The sequence below is a fragment of the Myotis yumanensis genome, unplaced genomic scaffold (genome assembly GCF_028538775.1).
Source record: "Myotis yumanensis isolate MYYU_CA2020_CCGP unplaced genomic scaffold, mMyoYum1.0.hap1 SCAF_8, whole genome shotgun sequence".
Lineage (NCBI taxonomy): Eukaryota > Metazoa > Chordata > Mammalia > Chiroptera > Vespertilionidae > Myotis > Myotis yumanensis.
This window is the reverse complement of record NW_027223759.1, coordinates 74270127-74283547: the sequence shown is the minus strand read 5'-3', so window position 1 is coordinate 74283547 and position 13421 is coordinate 74270127. Positions and strand designations below refer to the sequence as shown.

Below are 13421 nucleotides of genomic sequence, written 5' to 3'. Positions count from 1 at the left end.
GGCCCCTGAGGACAAAGAGTCAAGCAAAAGAGCCCTCTGTTATTCCTGCTGGAGCACTCCGCTTTCAGGCTTCGAAATCTCGGTATGCAATACAAAAGTCTGAAGAAAAGCTTTTGGTCGCTTATGCAAGTTTTCTCTATGTCTCTGCATCAGGGCAGGCCACAGAGAGCTGTTTACTTGAACTTTCATTGTGTGACTCCTTGCAGAATCATTTTTACTGATTTGTACTTTGTCTCTGCACCCTTGGCGTGTTCTAGGTGTGCTCAGAGACTCCACTGTATACTTATTTCCCTTGTCTATTTTATTGGTGACCATCATCTGTATTTATGAGGACTCTTGGGTCAATTCCATGAGCAGGGCCATGAATTCTTCTAAAACAATAATTTAAAAAAATACATAATTTTCTCCTATGTACATCATGGCTATAGTAGCTACTTCTTTCCTTTGGTCACTAGGAAGCTCACAGTCAGATTTGCTCCCCACTTTTAGCATGTGTGTGACTAAATATTTAGGGGTAATAACTTCAATCCTTGATATCTTTTCAGCTTTATCGTTTTATCCCCTTTGCCTGTGACTCTTGATTTATTTTTTCTAATACATCTATTGTGGCAAGTTGTCTCCGATCTCCTAACTCCGGGTAGAATTTTATTTATTATCTTTTGGAAAATTCCACCTGAATATGTTGTAGGCACATCAGACTTAATATTCCCAGAAGGAAATTCTTTATATCTTCCCTTTCAAATTTGCCCCTTTTCCTGTTTCTCATCTTTGGTAAAAAGCCCCCATGGGTCCTATCATCTGAGTTTGCACTCTTGCTATATTTTTTAACCTTCTCTCTCATTATCCCATCCAAATCCTTTTAATCCAGACTCAGCACCACCTTGCTTATTTCTCCTGCTTCATCAATACCTGCCTAAACTAGTTCATGAGCTCCCTAACTGGCTCAAGTTCCCCTCCCTCATCCTCTAGTGCAGTGGTTCTCAACCTTGGCTGCATATTAGAATCACCTGGGAATCTTTTTAAAATTCTGATTTCTGGGCCTCATCCTCTGGAAACTCTGTTTCTTTGTTACTAATGTTGTGGCTCCACCCCATAACAAAGAAACAGAATTTCTGGAGGATGAAGCCCAGAAACCAGGATTTTAAAAAGATTCCCATATGATTCTAATGTGCAGCCAAGGTTGAGAACCACTGGGATAGTGATTTGTTAGGCACAGTGATGTCAGTTATTTAAAAGTCACTTGCTATAATTTTTATTCTGTACACAGAATGAAGCCAGGCCCCTCCCATAACAGTCAAGGCTCTGTATGAGTTGCTACCCAACCTTTGTTCTCAACCTCATCTCCGTCCTTTCCTCCCTCCCCTTCTGTGTCTTTCACAGCAGCCACCAGACCATTGGCCAGTCCCCTAACACAAAACACATCTCACAACTGGTTCTCTGGGCCTGAAATGCCCTTTTGGCACCTGTAAGCCCTTATGTTTCCCTAAGGCTCTTTTCAAATATTTCCCTTTTTTTCTGATTACAGAAGAAGCCATTGCCTCTTCCTCAATCTTCCCATCTCACTTTCTTAACACTACTGCTAGAGCAGTCCTCACACAGTTTTAGATTTTGTTGTGTATGTGTATCATTCCCCTCAAATCGTGAGCTCCTCAAGGAGTTTCACTAAATAGAAGGTGGGAATATACCATGTATCTACCAACGGTCCTTTTAAAAATCAAAGTAAACGGAATGAGGGACCGTGGAGTTTCTAGGATTGATAATGTCTTCATTAGGTATGGATTAAAAACGTGGCTAATTAACTGCTGACCTTACAATGTGTCCTCTCTTTATGGTAATTGGAAATTTGTAATGCCATCATGATAAAAGTTCTAGCAGTCAACGTGAGTTTTTAGAACTTCTGTACAGAAGAAACTTACCTGATTTTCTTTTTTTTCTTATAGGAATAGGCAAGTCGAGAGGCTGAAAATCTGAAGAATGTTTCCAAAGGGTAATGTGGCTGTCATTTGCTGGGTATGGAGGAACATGAGGAAGCTATTTCTATTCCTTTCTCTCTGGCTGTCCCAGGCAGCTCATTTGGAAGGCAGAAAGGATAATCAGTTCATCTGGAAACCAGGTAGGAATGTCCTGGCTGTTCCTTTGTCCCATTTTCATTAATGAGAAGAATATTCTTTCTCTCCTTGTTCTTATTGGTGGAGTAGTGGGAAATAGCCAGAGAGGAAAACTAGATTCTTCTTCATTATAATAAAACTTACATTTGCTTTTTATTTCTGCATAATTGTCACCTCCATCCTTGATGCTTGCTATCCTTCTGAATTTTCACGTTGCTGTCAACTAAAGATATGATTTTCTTAGTTACATCTGCTTCTCCTTTGTCAGATATTTCACCACTGTCCAGCACACGTGTAGCCAAAGTGACACCTGAATTTAGCTGGTATCCTCGGCTTAAAATGTCTTGAACCAGTTCCGTGTGTCTCTTTCCTTTAGGGTACAAACTAGTTAGCTATTTATTATTGACCGCTTTCTAATAAACCTGCATATCTAGGTTTGGGAGCATGAAAAATTTCCCTAACCATTTGGCTTATTAGTTGTGACTATAAATTCACCTTAATGTGTTCTCTACAAAACCAAATGAATAAGCTGAATTGCGTTCGGAGGCTTTCATATAACTTATGTTCTTCTCTAACTACTTCCTTAATTTGGCTGTAGGAAGGATCTGTTGAATTTAATTTTAAAGGCTGATAATTTATTAACTTGCGTTATGAACCCCAGACATCTTGGTGCTTTGTATCACTGATGTTTTTCTTTGCTCTAGATTTTAATTTTCTTAAAGTTCCATAATCAGATCATATAAAATATGTATTACTGTTTCAAGAGTCCATTCTTGTGAATACAGATAACTTATATACTTAATAACTTGGAATGGGAAATGTGATGTTGTAGAAGATGTATGGTCCTCAAAGAGTTTTCATTTTAGTCTCATCATCTGTAAATTAAATAGACTGCAAATGTATCATGTCAGCATGAAAATATGTATAAAAGATAAATTTATAATATTTAAATGACTTTGCAAAAATGAAGTAAATTATGCTTTCAAGTATATTAAGTAAAAAACGCAGCACCATTAGAGATACAGTCTGGAGGAAAATTTAATTGCATTAAAGTCACTATAAATTAATTTAATTGTGGGTTCTAATATCACATTAGTGATTTGCATTTTTTACCATGGTAGTCTTAGGAAGCTTTGGAAATAGTTCTAAAAGTCAATATTGTTTTTTCTATGAATCAGGCTATTTTGTTTTAATTACAAAAGACTAAATATTTTATCAAAAAATCTTTAAATCTTTATTGGTAAAAGTATTACATATGTCCCCTTCTTTTCCCCATTGACCCTTTCTAGCCTGCCCCCATCCCCCACCCCATTAGCACATTTATATGACTATACTCCTCTCTAAAGTTCTCAAAAAAGTGCAGTTAAAATGGAAAGTAGCCAATCTGAAATATGAAGGTGTGAACCATGAGGAAAAAGAAAAGATACCTACTAAGAAGGGCCCCTGGCAGCTAACTGTGCTCAAAATTAAAAAAACAAACAAAACAAAACAAAACAAAAAAAACAGCCTAGTGGCCATTTTTGCACAGGGGCCTCTCCTACAAACGGCACTTCATGAAGTCAGCACTCAACTGACTACCTGCACTTTGCTTTTGCCATCAGAGCCAGGCCTTGTAAAGGAGTGCCTGCTCCTATTTCAATCAATAGGACTGAGGCTCTCCCCATTCAATCAAAGTTGTGCAGCTCTGACCAATCAGAGAGGCTCTATTCTGACCAGTCAGGACAGAGCCCTTTGGACTAATCAAACTTCAAGGATTTGGAGTCCTTATTTGCATGAGAATGGGTCAGTCAGGGTCTGTCCACATAAGCCAGCTCCCTTCTGGCTTAGGGAGTACCCTTCCCCTTTACCCCAGAAGATACAGTCTTCTGCATCTCCTTGGCTGAGCTGAAACCAGGAAGATGTCTCACGAGAGCAGCTCAAAGCAGAGTAGCCAACCAGACCACTGAGGAGCAGAGCTGCACTGTCTAGTCAGTGCAGGGCCTGGCTCCAGGGCCGCCTGGCACCGAGCTGTTCTACAGCCATGCCACAGCACATTCCAGCTGTTGTGCACTGAATAGTTTCCTTCTCCACCGCACCCCAAGTTGGGATTCCTGTTGGGGTTGACTTGGTGCCAATGAGCACCTGTTGATAAAGGAGATGTTTTAAGAACATGGGCTCATTTTGAACAAAATTTTAAAAGTAAGTCTGCTTTTCTAAAAGTATTCAATGGAACAGGATGGTACAAATCCACTCTACAATGGATGAATACTTTGTTAACGGTCAAAGTATTTGATTTTACTTTTGCATTGCATATTTATTACTTGTAGTTGACCAGATATTTTTAAAGTAGAAAAAATTTAAAAGATACAAAATTAAAAACAAAAGTTCATACTTGTGTATATAAATAGCAAAAAGCACACACACACAAGTTACTATTATCATTAATTAGGGTTCTGCTGAGAAAATAAGTGGCACATGCAAAGTAAGTGATTAAGAAGAGTTTAATAAAAGGATTATTTGCTCAAGTGGGAAAGTGTGAGCAGGGTTGAAGAACAGCTATAAGGAATTGTAGAGTGCTCCCTGGGCTAGTACTATATTAACCTTGATGATTTCCGGGTCTGGAGGGGCAAAGAAAGAAAGTGGTTTCTAGAGTCTGGGGAGAAAACTTTATGGAGAGAACGCCAGACACATGCTGTGGCCTTTAGAGGGGTCTAATCAACTTGCAGTAGAAGTAGGAAGGGGAATGAACAAACCTTGTCCTTACATCTTCTACCAGGGCTCTCATTGGCTGAACCCAACCAGAAGCCACAAGGCAAAGGAGCCCATTGATGTGTCCACAAGGACAGCCTCCTGGGCAGGGAGCATGGTGAAGGACGGTGGGGAATGTTCATATGAAAATACCAAATTCATACATGTGCATATGTGCATACACACACACACTTTGCTTCATGCAATCAGTCATGCTTTGCATCTATTCTCGTAGTTTTCTTTTTATCATAGAATGATGTGTTGATGAACATTACTTTTCAGTTCAAATGGATCAATTTCATCTTCTAATGGTTACATAATATTCTTCTATATTTTTATTCCATAATTTATTTAACCAGCACCCCATTGCTTTATATTTTTTCCTCTATTGCTTGGAATTTCAGGATTTTTTAGTGTTTTGCTATTATACATAATACTGACATAAGTGCAACATTATTTTAAAGATAAACAATAAATCAATTTGAGGAGCCATAAGTCCTAGAGCAATTCTGGGTAATCACCTTCAAAGACAACCCAAACATCTTAGATTCTATTCTCTGCTTATGACTAAGTTTATTGTATTTTATTTGGATTTAAAAAAACCTGTACTGCACTGAAATTTACTGAGTTCTTTGGAGTGTGTTATCAAATCCAGCCATTCAAGTCCAATGTAATCTGGAGTTGAACAGATTTCCATGGAGACCCAGTTAAATATACTTTGTTTCAGAAACCTAGAAACCATTCTTTGGTTCAGATTGCAGTGTCAACCACTAAAGCTCTTTGCTGGTGTCTGTTGTTTTCCCCCCTGAGTCCATAGATGTTAGTCAACCTCATCCAATTTAGAGGCATATCTAAGTGAGTCCTGGCTTTGGATAAACAATGGATTGATGGATCCTAGGAGGATGATATATATGTTGCTGAGGATTTCTGTTCTCAGGGAGAGACAAGAGCTGTAGGCTGCAGGATCATTGATCTGGCAAGGATGTTGGATGCCTGTCATCATTGTGATGCCATCCTCTGATCTATATTTAGTGTCAGGCAATCTGTCTTGCTTGCCAAGAAAGAAGGATCACGTCAGCAAGAACATCAGATAAGGAGTGATGGTGGTGGTTTTAAGTAAATGTAACTATTCATGTCTGCACACGGTTTAGAGATGAACAGGTCATGTTTCTGAAGTCACAGTAACTAATGGTCTCCTTAAAAAAGTCCTCAGTGTTGGAGGGCTCATTCCACTAATACTTGACAAGTCCTTATGATGTGCCAGGTACTGTTACAAGCATATGAGTTAAATGCAGAATAAAATAGACAAATCCTCGGTCTTCATAACAGGGTGAAAAACACAATCAAGAAGTTCATTGTTAGGTGGTGTTAAGTGCTTAGAAAGAAAGATAAGGCAAGGAGGAGAGACACACAGTGACAGGTGAGAGATGGAAATTAGAAGCAGGAGGGTTATAGGGTGACTCCCTGAGGAAGTGGATTTGGGTAGAGACTTGAAGGTAGTGAGGAGCCAGTCATGGAGATAGCAGGTGAAGAATATTCCAGATGGAAGGAACTGAGTCAGAAGGCCTTGAGGCAGGAGCATGTGTGGCATGTTGAGGAACAGAGAGGGGCCAGCATGTGGAGCAGAGTGAACATGGGGATTGTGACTGTACAATTGATCAGAGAAGAATGGGGCCTGAATCAGGTATGTCCTCATAGGTCAACAGGCAATAGTGACAATAGTGGCCCATGGGGGAGGAGGGGAGTGCAAAGTGATGAGGGTCAATGGAGAAAAAAGGGGCCATCTGTAATACTTTCAACAATAAAGATAAAATTTTTAAAACATACTTTTGGCATCTGCTCTGCATGAGATAGAAAGGCACTGGAAAGTATTGAGAGAATGGTGACATGATCCAACTTTCTTTTCAGTAAGATTTTAATAGAATCATTATGGGCAGTCAGAATAGTAGAAGGGGGAGACCAATTAGAAGGCAACACAGAAATAAAGAGGAGAGGTTATAACCTGCACCAAGGTCAAGGCAGTGAAGACGGTGGAAAGGTATTGGATTTTGGAAATATTTCAGGCCTTGCTTTTCAACCAGGGGTAATTTTTTCCTGTAGGGGGCACTTGGCAATATTTGGAGATCTTTCTTATTGTCACAGCTGGGGTGTGCTACTGACATCTGTGAGTAGAAGCCAGGGATGCTTCTAAACATCCTATGCACAGGACAGCTCCCCACAACCAAGAATTATCAGGCCTCACAATGTCAATAGTGCCAGATTAGGAAACCCTGATTTAACGCTATGTGGATTTACTGATGTGCGGAAGGGAGAAGAGATACTGGGGTGATATGGAAGCTTTGCCCTGAGCCACTGGAGGAGTCAGTTTGTCATCATTTAATATGGACTGACTATGGAGGAGCTGGTGTGGAGGGAATATTAGGACATTGGTATTGGGTGTGTTAAAGTTTTGAGTCTGTTAGAAATTTCTGTGGAGATGTTGACCAGGTAGTTGAATATGTGGATCTGAATTCAGGAGAAAGGTCTTTCTCAGAGATGTGAATCTGGACATCACTAGCAAAGAGGTAGAATTTCAATGTGTAGCCTTAGAAATGAAGTGGTAGCCTTGAAATTTATGATTCTGTATATGTAGAGAATACATTTCCAAAATGTTCTTCCTTTGGGCCAAATGACATTTAAAAAATTATTGTGGTAAAATACACATAACATAAACTTTACCATTTTAACCATTTAAAAGTATAAAATCCAGTGACATTTAGTATATTCACAATGTGATAGAAACATCACCATTGTGTGGTTTTAGAACATTTTCATCATTCCAAATTACATTTGCAAGTGAGTTTATGATATAGACTGAGAACATTTTGTGCTGTGAATAATGAGGTCTGAACAAAAAAAATACATATTTTTCTTTGTGAGAGGTTATTTTAATTGTCTTAAGTCATCCTAAGAGATCACTTTAGTGTACTAGACAGACCTAGAGCCTTGTACACATGCAGACCCACATTCAAATCCTGTCTCTAAACAGAAGAAAGATATTGCACCTCTCTGAGCTCTATTTACCATCTGAAATTGTGGGTAATAAACACTTCACAGACTGTTTTGAAAATTAAGTAAAATAATATATTGAAATAGCTAGTGTATAGTGTCTATTCAATAAATGTTAGCTATTATTTGTAATTATATAATTAGAGGCCCAGTGCACGAAATTTGTGCACAGGGTGGCAGGGTCCCTCAGCCCAGTCTGCACCCTTTTCATTCCTGGACATCCCTCTTGCAATCCAGAATCACTGGCTCCTAACCGTTCATCTGCCTGCCTGCCTGATTGCCCCTAATCACTCTGCCTGCCTGCCTGGATGCCCCTAACTGCCCTCCCCTGCCAGTCTGGTCGCCCCTATCCACCTCTGCCTCAGCCCTGCCACCCTGGCTTTGTCCAGAAGGACGTCCGGAAGGATGTCCAGAAGATGTTCAGTCTAATTAGCATATTACTTTTATTAGTATAAATAATTTGATGTTTAAAATAGTCTTGATTTTATGCTTTTCAATTTATACATATTTCTCTTCCTTAAACACACAACAGAGAAAGCTCAGTTTGATAGCTATATGGATTTTTTAAAAATATATTTTTATTGATTTCAGAGAGGGGGAGAGAGAGAGAGAAACATCAGTGTTGAGAGAGAATCATTGATAGGCTGCCTCCCACATGCCCCCTATTGGGGATTAAGCCCACAAACCAGGAAGGTGCCCTTGACTGGAATTGAACCCAGGACCCTTCAGTCTGTAGGCAGGCGCTCTATCCACTGAGCCAAACTGGCTAGCACAATAGCAATATAGATTTTATTAATAACTTGTCTAATTTCGCTGACTGTTTACTAGTAGGTCTGAAACTTTCTATATAACAGACTCTTAGAAAGTTATAATTTCAGTAACTCCTTCACAGTGAATAAAATGGGTCAAAATAATCACCTGTATTCTAAGAACTAAGTAGATAAGTTGGAATTAATCTTCTTAGGAGAAAAAAAAAGAAAGAGAGACTATGAAAATAAAATAAATTAAGGAAAAAAGGATCTTACATACTTAATAGTTATAAATTAAATAATGTTTTCATTGTGGAAAATACTTTGAGATAAAATTTATGTATAAAAATATGTATATTTTAAGTTTAGAAATCTTAGAGAAAATCAAATTTTCTTAGCAGGGAACTAATTTTGAATATGAGCTAGAAATCCATGAAATATTTCTCCTGGGAATCTGATTAAATTGAAATCATTTTAATTATTTTTATGGATATTAATTTATCTTAGAGGCATGTGTATAATGAACTCTCAGTGGTGTTATTTCTGTGATATCAAAAGCATAGGCAAATATGGCATATGATTCATGGCTGAAAGTTCTAATTATTTTTCTTAGAGACCATAAGTACTAATTTTATTATGCCCCTGATAAGTCTGAAACAGTCTATATAACCCAAGTAATCTATCTATACTAATAAAAAGGTAATATGCTAATTAGATTGGACATCTTCCAGACATCCTTCTGGATGTCCTTCCGGACCAAGCCACAGTGGAAGGAACTGAGGTAGAGGCAGTTAGGGGCTACCAGGCCAGTAGGGGAGAGCAGTTAAGGATGACCAGGCTAGGAGGGGAGGGCAGTTAGGGGTGACCAGGCTAGCAGGGGAGGGCAGTTAGGGGTGACCAGGCAGGCAGGCAGTTGAGCAGTTAGGAGCCAGCGGTCCCAGATTATGAGAGGGATGTCCCAGATTACCAGAGGGACATCCCCTGAGGGGTTCCAGAATGGAGAGGGTGCAGCCTGGGCTGAGGAACCCCACCCCTGCCCCCGTGTACGAATTTTGTTCACCGGGCCTCTAGTCCTATCTAATAATAGACGAACATGGTAATTAACTGTACCTTTGCTACCATCACCATTGGCTGATCAGCGTGATATGCAAATTAACAACCAACAAAGATGGCGGCTAATTTGCATACTGCAGGCAGGGCGGGACACCGGGACCTGCCATCCAGGCCCCGGTGTGCGACCCCAGGAGCCGCCAGAAAGCCAGGCTGCAGGCAAGGCAGCACCCCCGGGACCCAGGAGCCTATTGGCGAGGTCTGCAGGCGAAGTAGTGATCAAGCTATGAGGGGGAGGGTGATGTGCGCAAGGAGCTACAGGAGCAGCTCTGGCCGGAGACTGAAGACTCCCGCATGGAGCGAGGAGCAAAGACTGAAGGCTCCAGCCACAGCAAAGACTGTGTCCAGAGCGAAGATGGAAGGCGGTGGCCAGAGTGAAGGTCTCAGTCCCTGGTGCCAGAGGAAAACTGGTGCTGGCAGCCAGGGGAAAGAAGGCCTATTGCATGAATCTTCGTGCAACGGGCCTCTAGTACATATATAAAAGCCCAGAGACCTGGCAAACCAACTGGAACAACCAGAACCACCAGTAGACCAGCCGCTATGATGCGCACTGACCATCAGGGGGCAGATGCTTAATGGAGGAGCTGCCCTCTGGTGGTCAGTGTGCTCCCACAGGGGGAGTGCCGCTCAGCCAGAAGCTAGGCTCATGGCTGGTGAGCACAGCTGTGGCAGCAGGAGCCTCCCCCGACTCTGTGGCAGCGCTACCAACCTGCGGCAGCAGGCGCAGCGGCCCAGAGGAGCATGAGCCGCGTGGTGCCCAGCACTGGTTCGGGTTTCTCCCTGGCTGCCTGCTGCTTGGCGCACTCCTCCGACTGCCAGGGATCAGGCCTAAACTGGCAGTCAGACATCCCTGAGAGGTCCCAGATTGCTATTTAACCGTTGGTGGTTTCCTGAAGGCCTTTGAAAAACCTCTCTCTGGGGAGGCTTTTCTCCCCCCCCCCCACCCCCCCCCACCCCAGCAGCACGCAATTCAAAGGTGCTAGCCGTGGAGCTGCCCGCCACGGAGCCACCCAAATCTTTCCCTGCACCCAGTTGGATTGAGTCTGGCACATGGCAGGGCGGAACACCAGAGCTGTTGCCTGCAGAAGGGAAGCTGTTAAGGGTATGATGTGGATGCAGGGGCTTTGGAGCTGGACCACCCGGCCCCCAGCGCATTCTCCACCTGGAGACATCCAGCTGCAGACCTCTGCCCCCATTAACTGGATCAGTGGAGGGTGAAAAGTGACCCAGGAGGGTGAAGAAATGAAACTTGGGGCGAGTACCACAGGTGCAGTCCCTATGACCTTCCCCTCTCGGGATAATGCTGCCTCCCTACCTCCCATGCACCAAGAGATAAATGTGGATTCTCAAAGGCAGGCCACTGAGGAGCTTCAGCAGAGGGGGACCAGAGGGTTATTCACTTCTGACAACCCCAGCCCTTGCTTTAAGGCTGCATTCTCCTTCCCTAACACATGTTGCTTGAAGTACACAGTGGTTTGTGTTTAGACATGCGATAAACGTGGGGAAAGCAAAGTTTTGTGCTTTAGAATAAAGGAGGGTCTCTCTCTCTCACACACACACACTCCTTCCTCCCTTCTTCCTTGGCCCATCCCCCAAGGGATCCTGGATTGTGACAGGGTGCAGACCAGGCTGAGGGACCCCACCTCCATGAACAAATTTCATGCATCGGGCCTCTAGTATAAAATAAATAACTCTCCCTTTTCCCCCTAAATAGAACTATAATGTATGCTCCCTGAGGACAGAGATCTTTGCTGGTTTTATTTACTGATAAATTCCACGTACCAACAACAAAAATAGCTGTTATATGAAATATTCCCAGTGCATTAAGTACAGTGCATTGAGGACCTCTGATGATGATGATGATGATGATGATGATGATGAAGATTATTGTGTGTGTGTGTGTGTGTGTGTGTGTGTGTATTTAGGAAGGTGAGAAGTGATAAGACTGAAGAAAAAGAAAGTATGATCCCCATTATTCTAGAACTTGAAATAAATATTCAGGAGATAATATACAATGAATGCAAACCAAAATCAAATTTATAAATCAGTAAATATAAAAATAAATTATCCATATTTCCTTACTGTTTGGCTCCAGTATCATTTCTGATTATCTCTGGGAAAGATGAACACGGTTTCAATAAAAAGAAATAGGTACACAGGGAAGAAAGTCAACTATTACTACAGTTGTTATGATGAGATGTAGTTGCCAGTCACCTTCCAGTCTGTTTCCACAGAGGCAGCCAGTTTCAACTCCTTTTGCTGTTTATTCCGATGTTCACCTCCCTGTCTCCATAATATACTCATTATTGGTATTTCTTGATTTAGAAATATTGGATATTTCCTAGTGATTTTATGTTATCTTAATTTAATATTTAGCTCTCATCTTACTACCTACTTTCCTTTTTTATTGCCTCTCTTCAAAAATAGTTACATCAAAATAGTTAAATTATTGAACAATGCTTATGTTACTATGTCTGCATGGCTATTGTTCTCCACTGGGCCAGGCAGGGCACTATGCTTCCGTATCCTTTTTATCATTTTTTTTCTTTCAGCTTTTTACTCTACACAGAACTTTTATTTTTAAAAAAAACCCTCATCTTTTCTTTTGCTTCACCTTCTTTGAACTTACACACCCATTTTTTAATTTTTTTGACATACTCAGGCACTGCTCCCAACCTTGTCATGTGTTTCCTTTGGGAGTCCCTTCCCCCTGACGCAGTGTGGCTTGCTGCACAGTTGTCATCTTTGGAACCTCCTTGCATTTCTCACCTTGTACCCCGCTGCTTTATTTTCTGATACTGCTCATCTTATCGTGCAGAACTGCCCAAATAGGGTACTTTGGAATAATTTTTCACATCTGAAAGGGTCTCTGTGCTTGTCATATCTTGACGAATAGCTTGCATGTGGAGTTCAAGGTTAAAAAGCATGTTTCCTTCCGAATTTTGAAGGAAATTTTGTGTTCCAGCCTCCAGTGTTGTTACTAAGAAATTTTATGTTATTCTCATCTCATCTCTTTGCGCCTTGCCTGTTTGTTTTCCTCTCTGGACTTTCCTTTTTACCATGAAATTCTGAAATTTCATGATTACATACTTTGGCATGAGTTCTTTCTCCTGTCTCCTGTACTGTGATGGCCATAGGAGGATATCTCAATCACTATGCCCATGTCCTACAGTTCTGATATATATATATATAATATTTTTTTCCTATGATTCTACCCCCTCTTGTCTCTGTTTCTTCTGAACCTCCTTAGAAGATATTGCTCCTCTCTAACTGATCTTCAACTTTTAGATATTTTTCTACTTTTTCTTTTGTTTGTATTTTTCTAATTTCTAAAATTTTCATCATCCTTCTTCTTTCAGCCCTTTCAGTTTATTTGCTCTGCTCAAGAATGTCCTCAGAGGAGTTGGATTTTGCTGTCTGTGGAGATTGAGGAAAAGATAGAAAGGGATCTGAGGGGTTAATTAGTTCCATTTATAGACTTTTAATTATTCCCCATCACGCCACAAGCATTCCTCCTTCCACTGTCTCTAGATCCCAGACCTTCTCAGGTTCTGCAAGTATAAATGGGCTTTACCTGTTGTTGCTGCCAGACTCTTCTGTGGGCACCTAGCCTTCAGCTTCCTTCCCATTGGCAGGGTGCTTACTGCTCCTCTATTTGCTCTCTGTTCTCTGTCTCTAG

General features: G+C 41.2%; 1 protein-coding gene across 1 annotated transcript in view; it reads left to right on the top strand.

Annotated features, from left to right (window-relative positions):
- THSD7B (thrombospondin type 1 domain containing 7B) overlaps positions 1 to 13421 on the top strand; it is an 838394-nt gene that overhangs the window by 117094 nt on the left and 707879 nt on the right. The window contains exon 2 of the mRNA XM_070423466.1: positions 1941 to 2113. Coding sequence (XP_070279567.1) covers positions 1975 to 2113 — 139 coding nt within the window. The 5' untranslated portion in view covers positions 1941 to 1974. The remainder of the gene's footprint in view (positions 1 to 1940; positions 2114 to 13421) is intronic.